This window comes from Mesocricetus auratus, unplaced genomic scaffold (assembly GCF_017639785.1).
Source record: "Mesocricetus auratus isolate SY011 unplaced genomic scaffold, BCM_Maur_2.0 Super-Scaffold_100007, whole genome shotgun sequence".
Lineage (NCBI taxonomy): Eukaryota > Metazoa > Chordata > Mammalia > Rodentia > Cricetidae > Mesocricetus > Mesocricetus auratus.
Window position 1 is genome coordinate 84,393,068 of NW_024429191.1, and position 19,658 is coordinate 84,412,725.

The 19,658-nt window shown below is 46.6% G+C and overlaps 2 protein-coding genes across 15 annotated transcripts in view; one reads left to right on the plus strand and one right to left on the minus strand.

Annotated features, from left to right (window-relative positions):
* Positions 1-234: 234 nt before the first annotated feature.
* Positions 235-5,063, plus strand: CUNH17orf58 (chromosome unknown C17orf58 homolog). 2 transcript variants are annotated; one of them, XM_005070001.4, is made up of 5 exons: positions 235-438; positions 568-666; positions 2,389-2,847; positions 2,938-3,132; positions 4,159-5,063. In XM_005070001.4, exons 2-5 carry the CDS (start codon positions 591-593, stop codon positions 4,347-4,349), a joined length of 921 nt encoding a protein of 306 aa, XP_005070058.2. In that variant the 5' UTR covers positions 235-438; positions 568-590; the 3' UTR covers positions 4,350-5,063. The 2 variants fall into 2 exon arrangements, with proteins under 2 accessions (XP_005070058.2, XP_040605913.1); XM_040749979.1 differs by having other exon boundaries at positions 2,941-3,132.
* Positions 5,064-7,736: 2,673 nt separating this feature from the next.
* Positions 7,737-19,658, minus strand: part of Bptf (bromodomain PHD finger transcription factor) — a 105,854-nt gene continuing 93,932 nt past the window's right edge. For 12 of the 13 annotated variants that reach the window (XM_040749974.1, XM_005069998.4, XM_040749978.1 and 9 more), the window contains 4 exons: positions 18,815-19,007; positions 17,592-17,676; positions 14,835-15,021; positions 7,737-10,445 (listed from right to left, as the gene is read on the minus strand). In XM_040749974.1, coding sequence (XP_040605908.1) covers positions 10,409-10,445; positions 14,835-15,021; positions 17,592-17,676; positions 18,815-19,007 — 502 coding nt within the window. In that variant the 3' untranslated portion in view covers positions 7,737-10,408. Of the gene's footprint in view, positions 11,202-14,834; positions 15,022-17,591; positions 17,677-18,814; positions 19,008-19,658 lie in introns of all 13 variants that reach the window. The other variant, XM_040749969.1, reaches the window with a different exon arrangement.

The following is a 19,658-nucleotide window of genomic DNA, read 5'->3' on the forward strand; positions in this document are numbered from 1 at the left end:
TTGTTAAGGTCTCCCCTGACCGCCCCCGGCCCCCCGCCCGCCCCGTTTCTGGTTCTAGGATATCAAGATTGCACATATAGTCAAACAGCTTTGCCAAACTTGGTTTGTCTGGCAATTGCCTCACACGTTCTGGAATGCATTTTTTGTCATCTGGCGTCCCCTCCCCTCCCCTCCCCAAGCCCAAGCTATTCTAAGCACTGATTTATTTGTTGTTGACTTCATCACTCACTTTCCTTCATCCAGTCCCTTCAGCTCCCTCAAAACCCTCACTCTCCCCTCGCGCGGTCACCTCACCCCGAGCACACCGCCCGCCCAGAGCGAGAGCTCAAGGCCGTGGTGTTCTCCTGGCCCCCAGATCCCGTCCGGACCACACATCCGACCCCCACCCCCCCTCCCGGGAAGAGGGCGAGATCCCCGCCGCTCGGTTTTGTTTCAATGGTCTGTGCAGAGCCAGAGATGCCCGTTTCCCCAAAGGCTGCCCCTCATTAGCATGAACGGGGGTGGGGGGTGTGGAGAAGGGGTGGGGGGAGAGGAAGCGAGCCAAAGCCCTTGCTGCGTTTTTTCCAGCCCTGGGAACCCTGTCTACAAAAATGACAGCTCGAGCCCTCTGGCTTCTCTGTTTGATCATCGGATGGTCCCCCGAAGCCCCGGTGGCGGAGAGAAAAGGTGAGGTTGCTGAAAGGCAGCGTCCCAGGGACCGGGGGAAAAGGGCGCGATGCAGGGCGGGACGAGCCAAGGGTCAGAGCCTGCGGGACAAGCGACTCCGGGTCTGCGTGCGTGCCAGCGAGCGGCAACAAGGGTCCCCCAGGATTTCATGTTCTTTGGCAGCCTTTTCGGGAGGAAAGACGCGGCTTCAGCTGCTGAAATGATCGCATGAGAGCCAGGCAGGCTGGAGAAAACTTTGCATGTTAAATAGCTGCATCCCAAAGGAGGGAAAGTGTCAAAAGGGGTCGTGGCTCGCTGTGGATAGGTTCCCAGGCTAGGCATGGTGACACAGGCCAACATGGTTCGACAGCCCCGGGCATCCTGCCCCTCTCCACGTAGCTCTGGTATAGCCTCTAGTATACCTGAACCTTGATAACACATACACACACACACACACACACACACGCACGCACGCACGCACGCACGCACAAATCAGGAGGTCTTGATGACGTTTTGCTGTTTTTGTTAGGATGTTTTGTTCATTTCACTATCTCTGGGAAAAACAGTTTCCACACCTCACAGGGCAATTTATTTTAGTGTTTTTCCCCCCACATGGAAATTAAAGGACTTCAGTGGCATTTAACCCAAATGTCAAACCATCTTTCCCATGACAACAGATGGCGGTATCAGTAGGGAAGCAGTTGAGGTCAACAGTTGACACTCAGGAGTTGGATAGTAACCAGAACTTTATTTGGCTGTGCATTGTGCGTGGGTTTAATACATGAAGTTAGAACCAATGGCTTTGCAAAAGCACAGACTGTATAACTAGTCATTCCTACTGGGAGAAAGCTGATTTTTCAAAATTATTCATCTGGCAAGAGGCATCAGTATAACGAGGTGTTGTCAAAGCTGCAGGGGACAGACCAAGCTCTTTATTTAATGCAAACGGAGAGAAAAGTAGGCTCTGGGCTGTGCTTGGCTGGAGGGGCACTGGGAGGTGATATTGTGTAACTGTGCATGGAAAGTTGCCCAGATTTCAAGCTAGCTTAAGTTTGTGCAACAACCTGTATGCAGAGCTGGAGAAAATCATTAATAAGTTTTTTAAAAAGTGTCTTCATGGTACTTGGGAGAGTTTTCTAATGGGGACTAATAGAACTAATGTATGCTTTTATACTTAACCAGGCAGGGGCCTTTGCCTCTTAGCTGAGCTTCTAAAATCCTTTCTAAGCTGTTGTTTACTAGTAAGTGGTGTCCAAGAAGCCAGATAAAAATCCACTCAGAAATGCTTGATGCTGCAGGAGACCAAGATGACAGTGTAAACACGGATGGGAAAACCAAATAGTTCTGTTGTCAGGGGCGCTTAAACAATTAGGAGAAACCTGTAACTCGAGACGTTTCCCCTCGGGGCTTGCTCTTGCTACTTTCTCAACAGACTGTAAATAGCAAAAAAAGGTGTGTGTGTGTGATATATTGAAGGGTAAAGACAGAAGTTTCATCAGTGTTACCCGAAGTGTTTAGTTCTAGAATAAATAGAAGAGTCAAAAGATTTGGCAAAGCTCCTTGGCTCCATTCTTGGATTTACTTGTTTATTCTGAGGCTAGTTTGACACCGTAGCTCAGGTTGACCTCGAACCCGCCGAGGCCTGGTGCTGCTGGCGGTGCACCGATCGGGCAGGTGCTCGCTCCGAGGCTCCTTTGCTCCGGCCCCACCACCCCGGGCTCACCGCCTTGCTCTCTCCCGCAGCCCCGCCGCCGCACCGAAAGCCTGGCGCCCGGGAGACGCCGGGGCCGCGCACAGTGCCGCTGCCCGAGTTCGCGCGCCGCCCGCGGTCCACGGACGCAGGGCCGCGCGCCTGGCCCGATCCCCGGCGCCGGAAGCCCGCGCCGCCCGCTGACAACCGCGCCGGCTTCCGGGATGCGGCGCGCGCGCCCGCGGGGCTTCCGGGCCCGCGCCTCGCCCAGGCGGACAACCGGGCGTCCCCACCCGAGGACTCCCCGCGGCGCGGGCGCTCTCGAGGCCCGCGACTCCCGGCCTCGCGCGCCGCCGGCCCCGCCCACCCGAACCGGCCGCGCGCCGCCGCGCAGCCCTCTGGAACCCCGCAGGCGCTGGCGCCCGAGGACGCCGAGCTGGAGACCCAGCCCTGTGCGCGCGCCTGCAGCGCGGACGCGGACGAGCGCGAGGCTTACTGCGCCAGCGAATTCGGTGAGCTCACACACCCTCCCGGGTACCCGCGCGCCGGAACTCACGCGGCGCTGGTTGTAATGCTTCTCTCCAAATCCCCTTTTCCCAAAGCAGCCGTGAACGGAATCGTGCACGACGTGGACGTGCTGGGCGCGGGCATGCGGCTGGTTACTCTACTGGTGGACCCCGACGGGCTGTACAAGATGAGCCGCCTGTACATCACTCCCGACGGCTTTTTCTTCCGCGTGCACATACTAGCCCTGGACTCCTCCAGTTGCCATAAGCCGTGTCCAGAATTTAAACTTGGTATCGAAACTGACCCAAAAGACCAGCTCATACGTGCCATTTATTTATCTATTTGTTCGTTCGTCCATCCATCCATCCATCCATCCATCCATCCATCCATCCATCCATCCATCCATCCATCCATCCATCCATCCATCCGAGACTGGGCTTCTCTCTGTATCCCTGGCTGTCCTGGAACTTGCTTTGTAGATCAGGCTGGTCTGGAACTCAAGATATCTGCCTACCTCTGCCTCTGGCTGTTGGGGACCTTAATGCTGCAGCCTGGCTTCTGTTGGTCGCCACCCCCATCCCAAGACTAGGAATTTAGCAGGGTTTTTCACACATGCCAGGCAAGCCTGCTTCAACACATGCTGAGTTTCTGGTGGGGTTCGATCCCAGCTTTGTGGGACTGTAGTGTAACCAATGGAATTTAGATTACATACCATTTCAGGCCTCTTAAAAATGAACAGCGATGGACATAGAACAGGCCAGGATTGGTATCCTACACCTGCAACTCCAGTACCCAGGAGGGATTTGGAGGCAGGAGGATCAGAACTTCAAGGTCATCCCCCACAAAGAGAGTTCAAGACCAGCTTTGACTAATTCTCAAAAGAAACAACAAAAACATTGGGCGCGGCACCTTGAGTGTCGGCACTCGGGAGGTGGAGGCCAGCATGGTACCAGGACAGCCAGTGCTACACAGAAAAACCAACCCACCCAAACCAAAACCCCCAACACATCCCCACACTGATGTGTTGACAAAACACCACTTTCCAAAGTGTCGTCTAAGGGGTCCTACTACACAGCACTGAGTTGAGAAAGGCCTTTTTCTCAACTGTTCCATTTCTTCCTTGAGATGTTCTGGGGTGGACAGGGCTTTGTTCTGTCATGTTGGCAGTCTGTAGGCTGTCATCTCACAGATTTCCCACCTGTTGCCTAGAGACTACATAAGTTGCCACACGAATAGCAAGATAAAGATTCGAGCTCAGGTGTCACTGTTTCCTGGTATTTAAATGACATCCTTTCTCTCCTGGGTCTCTTGTTCAGGGAGCCGGTATATTGTGATGGGCCACATCTACCACAAGCGACGGCAGCTCCCTACTGCTCTGCTCCAGGTCCTGAGAGGGCGCCTGCGTCCAGGAGACGGGCTGCTCAGGGGCAGCAGCAGCTATGTGAAAAGATTTAACCGAAAACGGGAGTGGCACGTTCGAGGTGCCATCCACACCCGGTGCATCTGAACACACCAACCTGGCACTTGTGACTCCCAAGAGATTTAGAGCTCAGCAGTAAGACACAAAGGTGGTCTTCACCGATCTTCATGTAGCAGGGTTCTTCTGTTTGAAACTGGGCCCACAGCTGAAGAACTGGTGCAGCTTCACTCCAAAGCTGTCACTTTGCTTACAAAACGCTGACAAGGTGTGCTCCAGAGCACAGTGGGGGAGTCCCACAAAGTAGTAACAGTTACCACACGCCCCGTCAACACATCACACCACTTCCTGTTTTTTAAGTTATTTTAATTTAATACATCTTTTTCAGTAGAAATAGTTCACAAAACCTTTCTTGAATTTAAATATACAACTTTGAATAGTATCTATCATGTGTCAAGCCAGATTTTGTATTTAAAGCATCGAGTTTTAAGTTCCACACGAGAGTAAACATCCCCACCACAACTCATTTACGTATGACATGTCGTTTAGATGAGACACGAGGGTCAGAGCCCAGGCTAAGTATGAAAATTATACATTTCAAGGGCTAATTCAAGCAAAACACCATTCAAAGTGTGTTCCTGAATCACCCCTGTGTACTGTCATGCCTCCTTGCTCCCAATAACCTGTCTTGTGCCAAACTGGTGTCTATTCCAGCACGTTTTCTGGTGGATCTGATGTCATTTTTCTGTTAAGAGCCAGGATCACCATTGTGTTTGCAAAGCAGTAAATCTTGCCTTGAAATCAGATCTTGGATGCACCTGGCTTTTTTTTTTTTTTTTTTTTTTTGCCTTAATGATTTGAGAAAAAACTTTTCTCAAACTTCCCAAGCCCTGGAAGCCACGTTCAGCAGTGCCAGTCCACAGGCTAGTTTAGTGGAGCCGTTAGGTTTGGAGTGAAAAACCTTCAATCACTAGCTCAGTATGTCTACAAGGACATACTGATTTTTCTTTTAGAGGATCAGGCTGTATTTCAGTTAATTTCAGAACAGACACTAAGAACACACAAACTTTCAATTCCAGCCCTGGAGAGGTAGAGGCAGGTGGGTATCTGTGAGTTCGAGGCCAGCCTGGTCTATAGAGCGAGTCCCAGGACAGCCTCCAAAACAATACAGAGAAACCCTGTCTTGAAAAACCAAACCAAAAAAAAAAAAAAAAAAAAAAAAAAAAAAGACTGTCACAGGGAAGTTGCCTGGGAAGCAAGCAGCCATAGCTTATGACAGATGTGCAGCCAGATGTGGTTATGTGAACCTGCAATCCTGTGCCTGGAAGTCTGAGGGGTGTGTGTTAAGAGTTCAAGGCCAACCTGAGCTACTTGAAACCCTGTCTCATAAAAGAACATGACGTTGGGGGAGGCCATAGTCCACTTTCAATCCCAGCACTGAAGCAGAGGCAAGTGCGTCTCTGTGAATGAGGTCAGCCTGGTCTGCATAGTGAATTCCAGGATGGCCAGGGATAGAGGAAAAATAAAACAAAACAAAAACCATGTGCAATATGGTAACTATTGCCTCTTTGGCCTCAGACATGGGAAACATCAGTAAAATAAAGCTGAGAGGTTCTACTTAGTGGTAAGTAGTTACTTTTTGGGGGGTTTCTTTTGGTTTGCTAAAAGTTACACACAGCTTTGGCTGGCACTTTGGTAGAGGCCAGATTGGCCCTATACTCATGGGACAAAGGGCTCTGCAGGCTCGTTGCAACTATATCACAAACTCCCAGCTGAAGGTCTTTTAGAGAATATTCCAAAGGTGACACGTGTCCAAATTCATTAAAGCGTTTTTGTTTGTGAATGCCAAGTGTGGTAGAGTAAGCCTACAGTGCAGCACTCAGGAGGCAGAGGCAGGAGGATGATCAAGGTCATCCTTGCCTCATAAGTGTGATGCCAGCCTGGGATACAAGGGACTTTGGTCTCCATAGGGGAAGAGGGGGCTTGAGAGATTGCAGAGTTAAGATCCTTGCTGCTTTTACAGAGGGCTGGAGTCCAGACCCCAGCATCCCTATCAAGTGCCTCTCAATTCCCTTTACCCCAGGGCATCTGGCCCCCTCTCCTGGTACCTGAGTGCACACTTCCCTACAGACACAAAGGTACACATACAAACACCAGTGCCAGACCCCCAGGTCTTACCGACCTTTCCCTGACTTGGAGGTCAGGGCTATGCAGTAACCCTGCACTTGTTGTACAGATTGCCTGGATAAAAATAAATAAAAGCCATTCTTCAATCAAGGCTGGGTCTGTAAGACAAGACTAGCAAGGTTCAGTCACGGTCAGTTAGTGGTGGGCTGGAGATTGGAAAAGGAGACAGAAAAGAACCCTGGAGATTACAGGTTGGCCAGAAGGTTGGAAGAATCACCTTTTGAACATCCACACAGAACCTTGCTTGCAATTTCTAACTTTATAGAAAAATTTAACGAGCAAATCATTGTTGTCTCAATTCTTTTGTCCCATTGATAGATTCCACACACACTCACTCCCATCGCCAGTACTTGGCTCAGTGCTCCAAAGACTGAAGGGCCCTTTGTGTTAATGTACACACACAATAGCCCTTCAGCAATAAAATAATCAGTTGCCTTGAAAGAATTCAATAGCATCTGTCCTTCAAATTAAGCTGTTACTTCAAGGACTTGAGAGGGAAAGGATGTGCTTTTCTTTTGTTAGGGAAAGGTCTATAAGAGTCTCCTTCCTCCTTCTGCCTTTTGGTATGTGTGACACTAAGTTTTATGGCATTGTACAGTTCTCTTCTGAACTGATTTTTAGGGTGACCAAGCGAATGCCTGTGGCTGGCAGGACACTCTGTCAGTTTGTGCATGGTCTCTTCCAGTCTGAAAATACAGTATTTTATTGGTTGAAATTGGATCAAGGGGTATGCTATGCTCAGCAATGTCTTTCCCAGAATCTCATTTTATGTATCTAAATATTCCTCAAACTACACCAGATATCACCCTCCCCTTTCTCCAGCATCCTTGTTACCCCCCATGACCCCTGCCCATGGGCCAATCAGCCAGTACTTAGCTCAGGAGAGAACAACACTCCCAAGTTCAAGACCCTGCTGGGGATCTGCCTCCAGAGTGAATCCTGGGGGCTGGAGAGATGGCTCAGCAGTTAAAAATCACTGGCCACTCTTGCAGAGGACCTGGATTCATTCCCCAGCACCCATATCGTGGCTCACAACCGTAGTAAACTCCAGTTCCAGGGGACCCAATACCCTCTTCTGATCCCCATGGACATCAGGCACACACAGGGTGCACATACACACATGCGGGCAAAACACTCATATACATGAAAATAATGCACACACACACCCCCCACACACACGTACACACACACACACACACACAGAGCAAATATTGTCAGTCTAACTGTACAGCCACCAGGTTGACTCTTACATCAGAAACGCAAGAACTGAGATTTGACCTGACACAAATGGGCAGAGACAGGGAAAGTTTTATTTGCAGATCTTAAGTGGAAAGGTTACAAACAGCAACACATTGTCAGGGTCCCTACACAGCACTCCAGGCCACTCCAAATAGAAAAATGTCATTTTTACTGTAGAAACATCTCCAAAAGGTCACAATTTCGCTGACCTATTGTAGGACAGTAAATACAAACCCTGAAGAATTTGTACAGGAGAGAAAAGCCTCACAGACATTATGAAAATATCTCTTATGAAATGGCCTCAAATTGTGAACTTGGGAGATGAAGCACAGGAAATGCTAAAAATACTTTTAGCCAAAGAAATCTGTTAAAGCAAAGAAAGTACAGGTTATAGGTGTGAAGCCCGGGCAGAAACATCCTAACCATATCACCAATGCGCATCGGACCACGCAGACTGCCGAAGCTAACAGCTTAACGTTTCGTTGAGTAGCACAAGTTCCTCAAATCAGTAGAAAAGCAGCTTTTGAAGTAAGAATGCACGTTTTTCAAAAATTCCTTTTGAAAGACTAAAGCTCTATAGTCTGATAAAATTATAAAATGTCTTTATATGGTGATAGAAATTGCAAAAGTCTTTATACCATTAAGTATACAATATGAAATTAACATCTTCCCGGTCTCAGAAATCCACAACCCACCCCCCTTCTGTACAACTTGGCAATGCCAACAGCTACAGAAAATATATCAAACAGCAAACCAACCAACCAACCATTGTTTCATTAGAAACTGCACAGAATCCAATGTCAAAAACATTACTTTATTTTTTTTAGGATGAAATGTCCTATTACGTACAAAAAGAATTATTTAGAATTTGCTACAATTTGTTAAAAACATAGCAATCTATTGCCTACAGGTAGGAGAGCTGTTGCTGCAACAAGCTTAAGTGACGAGCCCATATATACTCAGATATATGAATAGATAGGACAGGGATACTGTGACATGGTTAGATGCAGAATCACATCCTATCATTAAAATGTAGAACTCTTGCATCAGCACGATGCTTACAACATGGAACATTTTCCTTTTGTAAACTAGAAGGACAAAATAGCCTGTGTTTAACTACTTCCACCTTGATAGTTTAAGCGAAAATTTTGTTACCATATTGAGCATTTAGTCTCTTTAGCTGTAAGCGAAGGCTAAAGTGACATCTTTATGTACAGAGGGAGTGGGCTCCAGCAGAGCGTGGGAGCCCAGAGGGACCTGTACACCTGAGCCTGGAGAAGAGAGAAATGCCAACTGTTGCCACAGTTTCCTTTCAAGAAACTACGGGCTGGGGAAGGCTTTGCATAGCAGGGCTACACCAAACGAACAGAGAAGACTTTGAAAAAACAAAAACTAGGTAGATTCTAGAACTCAGCAGGACAAGGCTAATATGTACTAGTGCAAAGTCTAGGAAACGTCTGAGAAGCTGCACAATCCGACTCTGGCTGATTTCACAACACAGAGCAGCAGCACAAGGGGAAGGAAGACGAGAACACGGGCAGGAGGCACATGCAGAACTCACCTGTCTGCTCTATCCTGCACCCTGCTTGTGTGAGTCTCCCCTACTGCAACAAAGAAAACCCAAAGGAACCCAACCAACAGAGAGTAGAGGCCAAAGTTATCTCAACACCCTTCACCCCACACAGACAGAAGGTACTGTGTGATATTCCTGCTATCAGAGGCCAGCTCCCTAGAGATTTCTGATGTGATGACAATGGACTGGGACTTAGAAACTCAGGCCTTCTGCCTGTGATTCCTGGTGGTCCTCCCTCTCCCCACAAGGGCTTACAAGCAATCATTAGCGCACATTCAAAGAGACCTCCATCTGTGGGAGAAAAATTATCTCCATTTATTTCGATTCATATACATCCATAGTTGAATTTTCATACAAAAAGAAAAAAATTAGAATCTGACAAATGTTTACAAACAAGATACCTTCAAATAGATTTTGCTCATTTAGCCTGGTGCAGAGTAAATGACAATTTGTACTGGTGTATTCAAGGCAACGAAGTCTGTAGTCCAGGACCACTTACTTATCCCAGCCTTCCTGCAAGCTTCATCTGTGTCTACCATGAACAATAAACTCATTGTTGATTCCCAGTTGTGTGTGCACATGTGTACATAGCAGCTCCTTTCATAGAAAGAAAAGACATCTAGAGGTCGCCTTGTACTTCACCTACAGGAATCATGATAAGATATAGGATGGATACACGTAACCAGGGCTGGATTTTATAAGAAAAAATAATTAGCTGACGAATGAGGGCAGCAATAAAAAAGCGTCTTTTTTGCAACAATAAATAAATACAGTCAAAAAGTTTTCTGTGAGACTCTAAACAGCTTCTTCACTGAAGAGCAGACGTGGCATTTCCACGGAGTTACACTTGACCCCATAGCAGCTTTTTTTTCTTGCTTTTTCTTTTTTTTTTCAATAAACAAAAGTTTCCTGCTTCTGCCACAATAGTAAAGCCATTTGCTCTCGACAAGACAATGGTGCCGTTGACTTTGCTTTTCCTTTGTCCGTTGGACAAAATTGGCCAAGAATACAATTGGACTGTTGTGACCAATAGGAACGAAGTTATGGTCAAGCCTTGTCAGGATAGCCTGACTGAAAACATGTGGCTTTAACTTAAATAGTTCAGGCCACCAGCCTCTTGCTGTGTCTCGCTTAGGTGACACGCTGAGCTCTAAGGAGCTGTAGACTGCAGCTTGTTGTTATGAGACCTACAGAATACAGAAAAGGGGGACAATTAAGCACCCTTCGTTTCTGAGACAATGATACTTTCTGTGGAGGCCAAGGCCAGTCTGGGGAAGCAGGCATGCTTTCACTCATCCTTGGCAAGCAAATATAAGAAAATTAACAATTAAGAAATCTTTAAGCGATAGTAGTAAAACTTTTCACTGTACAATAAACATGGCAGCTTGCTGAAAAAAGCCAATGTTTAAAAATATATGTATATATAATTGACTATATATTGTTTATTAAGATTACACCATTTCAACAAATGGGACAAAGACATTTACAGAAAGAAGCGTTACTGTAGTAAAAGGTGTGTCTGCCTATTTACAATGATGCAGGAAATGGAAAGTTCCATCAGAAGACAAGTAGCAATATTAACATCACATTTTTCAGTTGAAGTCCAGAAAGTCCTCCTCTTTTCACAGTTTCATTCACAACTTCTGTCAGTAACCAAATTCCTGTACAGGCAGCAGGACTAACTCGTAGCACTTTCTATTGCGCCAGCGGGGAATGACAGCATCCTGAGCATTTACAATTCTTTAAACACATTTTCCAACATGGCTGCCAGAATAAACTTTTTATATATCTATACATCTGTATTTAACATTATGAAATTATATTAACTAGTTTCAACCTTTGGGAGGGGAATTTTGAATTAGGCAATCACGTGGTACAATAAAGAGTGACCTCAACATCCAGTTCTGATTCCAGTTAAAAATTCAGACTAAAGATATCACAATCTGTAAGAAAAGAAAGAACATGGATGGTATAAATGAATCAGAACAAAGAAATGAGAATAATGTACACACAATCTTGGAGATCACAACTTAAAAGTGGAAGGTGTGGCCAGGGGAACACTGGAAACAGAAGAGGGCTTAAGGACCGCCTGCCCTGTGCCTGCCTGAAACTGGGAGAACAGAAGCCTGGAGCAGAGAACAGCAATGCAACGGTGAGCCACCGCGGCCTCTGCACAGCACTTCGTGTTCAATGCACTGCAGTAGAGCTGAGCCAACGTCTAAATTCAGTTCCAGTGTCTTAAATGCACATGAATGCCTTACCACACAGACAGCTACAGAAGCAACTCTGTGGCAAGATGTAACACACACACACACACACACACACACACACACACACACACACACACACACACACACACACACACACCACTAGGTTGCTAACCCTGTTCCTATCTTCTGCAAATCCTTGTTTTGCTACGAGCCCCAGGACTGTCAAGCCTTTCCTCCCCTTTAGGATTCTGCCTGCAAATCTGGCAGCAAAGGTAGGATTCCAAGCACCCAGCTACCTCCATGGCCTTCCTTTCCAACTTTTAAAGGGTACTTTTAGAAATGTGATCCAATGACTAACTGCACAAGGCATGATGGAAAAGCCCCCCCCTTCTGAAGGGACCTGCAGCCTTTGCTCTGCTTACCAGGCCTGCAGCAACTGTCTCCTCTCCTAAGCTGCACTTCTCACTTCTCCCAATTTCATTTTGCTTTGGCAAACGAGAAGTGAGCTCACCTAGCCACTCTCCCGCTTCTCTCTGAGCCCATATTATCTCCTAGAACTTCCAGTTCTATCTTTCAACAACACCCTTAGGCTGATTCAAGAAACTGAAGCCCTTGTGACTCTGGAGTTCTCTCTGCAAATCCCAGCATTTCTGATAAAGCATTTCTTATCCTCCCCTGCTACCGATTAATTCACAGGGTTAGGCTTTGTGGACTTCAACTAATTATCTCATGTCTAAACCCTTGCTCTCCCGAGACATTCCTGTCTTGGATACTCCACTGTTGTCTTCTGATCAACACTTGTTACACATATTGACCATAAAAATGTCACTGTAGGTTGCAGGCATTCTTGGTTGGTTGCTGAGACCTCTTGTTTCTTGGACTCTCACATCTAGTTTTCTTTTCCTTTATTTTTTGAGACAGGATCTCACTCAGTAGCTGAGATTAAAGACATGCATCACCAAGGAAAGAAAGGAGTCACCACGCCAGGCACCCAACGTCCTGTTTCTTTTCTTTGTCTTTTTTTTTTTCCTTCCACTTTTTGAGACAGGTTGAGTAGCCCTGGCTATCCTGGAACTCACTCTGTAGACCAGGCTGGTCTTGTTGACCTTGATGTGCTTATCTCTGCTGGAGCACACATCTTGTCACAGTAACCTGTGAGGTCCTTTCCTGACACATTAACGACGTCCAGTTTTCACTCATTGTTTTCACATCTATAAACTGTAAGCTGACCACATTTCCTCAAGAGCTGGGATTTAGTCTCCTATTCAGAGAAGACGGACACTGGTCTAATCCTGTTCTGCTCTGTCTTCGGGAAGCCCCTTTGCCTTCTCATTTAAAGGGTTCGGTGTTGTGCACGCAGTGGTTGTTTCCCACCTGTCCCTCCCTAGTGTACCAGCAGTCTTCCTCTCTCTCCGCAAGAATGCAAATGGCAGAGCTCAGGTTCCTCACTTCCCAGCATCCCCCGGGCAGCACAGAGCAGGCTGGTGCTCAATGTTCTATGTTCTGACAGTGACCTTGGAAATCTCCTTATGTTCCTCTGGGCTTCTCATTGAGTATCAGGCACAGCAACATTTCTATTTCATAATTTCCAAGATGTGAGCTTTCATCATTTACAATTTTGTCTTTTCCTAATTTTACTATCTTAGTCAGGTTTTGTTACCCCCAGTAATCTGTTCACCAGGATGTAGGTGCAGTGTGCTTGACAGGTTCTCGGGACACAAAACGGGGGCGTGTTTTCTCTTCCACCGCGGACCCTTCCTTTTCAATGCAGACTTTCCCTGCATGCCTGGCTGTTCTTGGGCATCTGCTAAACTTCACAAGAGGTACCACCTGGTGGGTACTGTGGATGAGTTCCGAGCTCCCTGATGGGCAGTTACTTCTCTGCGATTTGAGACAGAATCTGCTAGGTCTCCAACTTGATCTCCAGTGACTTCAGTGAAGAATGAGTTTTTCAGTGTCCCTGCGGATGGCCCATTCTTTGTCACGGAGGCTGGTCTGCCCAGCAGTCTGGCCTTTGTGTGCGAGATGCCAGCAATACTGCCAACATAACTGCACAGATCTTAGGTTACTTTTCTCCGTGTCTTTTTATTAAATGTTACAATTCACATATGTAGCTCTCTGGGCAATGTGCTGGGACCTCTCCTGAACTGTCTAGAAGTATCTGGATTAGGTTTGTACTGGACTGATCTTTTCCATCTGCTCACCACTGATGAGATCTCAGTGTACTCTCTGCCATTATCTTTTCAAAACCTCCTCTACTATCCATGTTCCAACACTGTCTGAAATACAGCTCTAGGGAACACCTATCTTGCTATGGGAGAAGAAAGACAAAACAGCCCCAAGACTTTCCTCAGAGGGAGGTTACGAGGCAGAACACTGAGTCACTGTGCAGTGGGGAATGAACCCAGGCCCCGGGAATGCATGCCAGGGCTCGGTCCCTGAGCTTTGCTTGGAGCCCACAATACTGACTTCAATACTTGCTATGGAATCTTTTAGGAATAGCTTATACACAGATGCCCAGGCGCCAGTCCACACAAGGTACATGGCCAGAACGCCTGGGATGACTGAGCGGGTGGGTGGGTGAATGTTGCATGGTTAATGATGATTCTTAAGGCTAGAAAATGGTAGCAGTGACATAGCTGTCACCACTGGAGAGGCACCAAACCTCTACAGGAGGGAGAAGTCATGGGCTGAGATGGGGTGGAGAAACAGAAGGGCATGAAGGTAACAGTGACAAAATTTCATACAAAACTGCTACAATGTTTTTATGGTTTAGAAAGATAAGGAGGACTTAAGATCTAGCATAGCCTAGAAAAAAATACCTGGAAAACTATCATTTGATGATTTCTAAGATGCAGCACACATAACTCAAGGAGAATATGGAGAGCCCTCTTGCTTGCTTACTCTGTGGGTGGCTCAAAGGGAGCCAGAGCCCTCTTGCTTGTCATAAGTCCTGTAGACAGACTCCCACGGACAGCATTTACAAAGTGACTTCATTTTAACCACATTAACAAACAAGGGGCTTTCTCAGTAAGGACCTGCTCCCATCCTGAAGAGTGGACCCCAATGCCATCATCTTTTTTTTTTTTTTTTTTTTTTTTTTTGGTTTTTTGAGACAGGGCTTTGGAGGCTGTCCTGGAACTCGCTTGGTAGTCCAGGCTGGTCTCGAACTCACAGAGATCCGCCTGCCTCTGCCTCCCGAGTGCTGGGATTAAAGGCGTGTGCCACCAACGCCCGGCTTCTAGTAACAGTCTTTTTATTTGCAAGGACAAACTTACTATGAACAAACCACTGGCTGATCTTTCAGTAGGCCAGTACAGACTTTGAAGAAGTGATTACATCAGCTTACTGAACACCCGTGCTTACCTGCTAGCCTTGAATCCTTTCAGTTTCTGTACAAAGAATGACTCAAGAACTTCTGCACACTGGTAAAAGGGGGAGTCACTGGGATTGTAGTAACGGCAGTTATCAAAAATTTTGGTCATATCTGCCACGAACTCTGTCAGCTTTTCATAATACCGTTTTTGTATTCTTTCTTCCATGGTGGCAAGGTCTTAAAAACACAAAACATAAAATATGTTCACAGCATTAAGGCTCTCCCAATGCGGTCACATCCTGCAGCTCTCGTGAACTCAACAAGTGTGTTTACTTGGAATCCTCCCGAATGTGCTACTCCACCTCTGGAGTAGTTTGGAATAGGCGAGCATGCCTCAGACTGTTCAACACTGTCTCTGTTCTGGGTTCTAAGACATCAATCCTGGCTGCTGCTCAGAAGGTGCTTTCATTACTAGTCAACTACACAAAACAGCTTCATTCAACTGCTTCTTATTATTTAATTTTTTGAGACAGGGTCTCTGCATAGCCCTGGCTGTTTTGGATTTCACTCTGTAGACCAGGCTGCCTCAAACTCAGAGATGCGCCTAAAGGTGTACGACACTGCCACCCGGCCTGTCTTTATCTTTTAACATATAGTAAGATACCAAACACAAACAACCATGCATACTGACTAAAGGCTAATTAAAATTCCAAATTAAGCCGGGCGTTGGTGGCGCATGCCTTTAATCCCAGCATTCAGGAGGCAGAGGCAGGAGGATCTCTGTGAGTTCGAGGCCAGCCTGGTCTGCAGAGTGAGTTCCAGGATAGCTTCCAAACAAAACAGAGAAACCCTGACTCAAAAAACAAAAACAAAAAATAAAGAATAAATAAATAAAATTCCAAATTATGAACACAATGTAGAATTATGAATAAATACCATCTGTAGTAGTGGCTTTATGATCTTATATTAGGCTCAGTAACACCATGCTGGTTCCCTCAGCCCTCAAAGCAACCAATCATTTTAAAGTTAGTCTATACTACCTTGGCATTTTTATATACATTTATGAACTTTTAGTAAATATACAATTGTCTCTGGGAATGATGGTATACACCAGTAATTCCAGCACCCCAGGGGGCTGAGGCAGGAGGATTACATGCTCTGGGACATCCATGACTATTGGATGAGACTGCATTTCTAAACAAGAAGGGAGTGGAGATGATTGGAATATGACATTTTATTGTTTAAAACCTAGACACAAGGTCCGGCGTTGGTGGCGCACGCCTTTAATCCCAGCACTCAGGAGGCAGAGGCAGGTGGATCTCTGTGAGTTTGAGACCAGCCTGGTCTACAAGAGCTAGTTCCAGGACAACCTCCAAAACAATACAGAGAAACCCCATATCAGAAAAAGCAAAACAAAACAAAACCCAAAAACACCTAGACCTAGTCAGCAGCTTTCACTTCTCTCAACAATGCCCTGCAAGTCTGCAGTCCCTCGACATATCTAAGAACAGGTGCACATTATGTTGAGCATTAACAAAAGCAAAAGGAAGGAGACAGGAAAGCATCCTAGCTCTTGAAAAGAGAATCTGAGGAGTGGATCACACCTGTCATCCCAGCACCCAAGAGCTGATAGCTTTGAGTGGGAGACCAAGGCCACCTGGGCTAGAGAACAAAATGCCTCAAAAACTACAAGACAGCTGGGCAGTGGTGGCGCACACCTTTAGTCCCAGCATTCCGGAGGCAGAAGCAAGTGGATCTCTGTGAGTTTGAGACCAGCCTGGTCTACAGAGTGAGTTCCAGGACGGCTATGGCTGTTATACAGAGAAATCCTGTCTTGAAAAACAAAAACAAAAAGACCCATGCAATTTTAAAACACCATGTTCATGTGCTGAGCAGGGGTGAGGGAGTTGGATCCCCTTGTGGTACAGCTGGTGTATCATGGGTGCTGGGACTCAAACCTGGGCCTGTTGGCAGAGCAGTCAGCTGTCCTACCCTTTGGGCCATCAGAACCACTGTTCTGAAGAGACCAACAGGGAAATGGCATCATTGCCTGTCCAGGCCTGTAAGTTTGTGAGGCAAACGCTCTCCCTGAGCTGTCCACTCAACTCGTGGATGGATTTAACTGAATCTTCCTTCCCACCCTCTTCATGTTCTCCCTTCTTTTAAGGATACTTTGCTGGCTTTCAAACACAGTTTTTCTATCAGCTAAAGGCAATGATTCAACGTTTTGGAAATTCTTCAGCTTCGGGTTTAACCTCATTGGCTGCCCGCTTTTATCCCGTCCAGTAGTGTTCTCTCCTGGAAAGGCTTCATGTTCCCTTGGCTGTCCACTGTGGTTGCTGGGTCTGCTTGTCCAACAGCCGGGTCCCCTGACCCCACCCACTCTTTGTACATGTGTACAACCCTAGTCACACATGGTGTGACCCAGTGACTCCTGGACTGGTGGTTTCCTGCACTTCTAGTGTTATGCCATCACAAACACTGCTGCCATGAATATACACAAGTTAAGCTGCTAGTTCAAAGGCATGTGTGTGTAAATTTCAGTAGATATTCCCAGAGAGCAGTGGTTCATTCCTGTGACCTTAGCACTCGGGAGGTACAGGCAGGAGGAGTCTGAGCCAGCCTGGACTAAGAGTGCCTATGAAACCCAGCTTCAAAAGCTATGTCTAGGACTCTTCAAAGTAACCGACACAGTTTGCCCTGTCACCTGCATGTCCAAGACACTCTCCTGATGCAGCAGCATCACGGACAATAGAGTTCTGCCCATGACTCTGAGAAGCATGCTCCTATTCATCTCAAGCACTTACCCATCGGCTCTTTAATAACGCCGTAATAGTCTGGTGCATCATTGGGGTCTACCGGCTCAAGGAAAGGCCAAGCCATCTTATGGGCCTACGATAAAGAACAAGCGTCATTACTATTAGTGGAAGTACACACACACACACACACACACACACACACACACACACACACACACACAAATTCAGCTGACTCACTGGATCAACAAACCCTGAGAATTCAAGTCAGTTTTACATTCAAGAAATGAAATGGTTTTCACAAGGTGACCCAGGTGGCAGTCACAAATTTTCTTAAATGAGCACGATTTCCAGTCACAGTCCTCAGGGTGGCTCTGAGGTCCTTGGTGACAGGTGTGGGGCACCAGCAAGAGAGCCATGAAACCTATACTCGGGTTCCTATGTGCTGACCTGTCAGCTGAGGAATGCTGGTACAGTCAGCTGGGTTGAACGGGTTCGAGTGTGCAGTGATTGCTGCTGCTGGGTAATGGGGTGTAGGGACGGCTGCGAAACAGCCAGGAACTGGGACTGACTCCCCAGGTCTTCTGACACTGTGACTGTGCTGACTCCCCAGGTCTTCTGACACTGTGACTGTGCTGACTCCCCAGGTCTTCTGACACTGTGACTGTGCTGACTCCCCAGGTCTTCTGACACTGTGACTGTGCTGACTCCCCAGTTCTTCTGACACTGTGACTGTGCTGACTCCCCAGTTCTTCTGACACTGTGACTGTGCTGACTCCCCAGTTCTTCTGACACTGTGACTGTGCTGACTTCCCAGGTCTTCTGACACTGTGACTGTGCTGACTCCCCAGGTCTTCTGACACTGTGACTGTGGCTACAGCCGAGATTTCATCCAATGTCCTGTCTTGCCTCATCTCTAACACTCCCAGTCTCCCCTGTTCTTTCATTTCTAGTGAGAAAATAACCAGAGCTGAATCAAACTGTTTGCTCATCTATTCCTGTGAGATAAGAGCTTTCTTTAAAAGTAGAACTGAAGTGAAACCAAACACCCTGTGACTCTATAGCGCTAGACAAGCCACAGTGGAGACGGCACACTTGGGAAACTTCATGTCACTGGCACATATGAAGGTGCACTTGGTCCCTCCCTTTGCACCTAGTGCTGGGACACAGCCAAGCGTGCTCACTGGAGAATGGCAAGTTCAAACCCTCGACACCTGTTTACGGTCGGGCGGCTTTGGTTTCATCTTCAGATACCTCGCTCGGCAGCCTCTCACCTGTAAGGAGCGCAGCACCCTCTTCAAGCCTTCATAGTCTTTCTCTGTGAGCGGGGTGAGCACCGTCATGGCATCTTCTGTCGACTGGCACTGTGGACAGACATACTCATCAATGAGCTCTGCCTCACTTTGCAAGATGCCAACACAGCGCCCGTGGTACCAATTCTGACATCGATCGCAGCCAATATAAAATCTGCAAGATCCAAAATGGAAATGTGAGGCCAGAAAGAACGGGATACTTATACTTAGATTTCCCTTTAAAAACCATCATGCAACTGAAAATCGGCTAACCCCTGGGGTATGAAATAACTTCAGCATTATGCTTTTACTACTCGAGACTGACATTCCAATGTGTTAACCAAGTACTTGGGATGTTAAGAACAATAGTAAACATGTATTAAAAGTACTCTGTACTACTGTACAACCAATTTTGAGGAAAAAAATGTAAAACATTTGATTGATTTTAAAGCTCAAAACAAAATAAGGAAAAAAAAAATCTTTCAACTAGTCCCGTATCCAATGGGTTCAAAATCAATGAGCTTATCCTCAAGGGTGCTTCTCTAGCCTATACATAGCACCCCGTCAGACAAGGTCAAGTCCCACAGTCAGGCTGTTTTCATTACTTTCTATTACATATTGAAGAATCAAATCTACTGTTATAACCACATTTCCCCCAATGCAACTCAATCATTCACTAGGAAGCAACATACATTTTGAAGGAGAGAGAAAGAGGGAAAAGAGGAAAAACCAGAAAGGCTTTGTAATGTAGGTGTATAACACACACAGCAGAGAGGCCCTGCTTTTCATTTTCAGGTTAAGTGACCAGTTGAGCAATGTGGCTTCC

Excerpts from the sequence above, each read along its gene's own strand:
- CUNH17orf58 (XM_005070001.4), top strand. The coding sequence starts at position 591 with ATGACAGCTCGAGCCCTCTGGCTTCTCTGTTTGATCATCGGATGGTCC. Across the intron at positions 2,848-2,937 it reads TTACTGCGCCAGCGAATTCG|CAGCCGTGAACGGAATCGTG; the intron begins GTGAGCTCACAC and ends CTTTTCCCAAAG. Across the intron at positions 3,133-4,158 it reads GTGTCCAGAATTTAAACTTG|GGAGCCGGTATATTGTGATG; the intron begins GTATCGAAACTG and ends TCTCTTGTTCAG.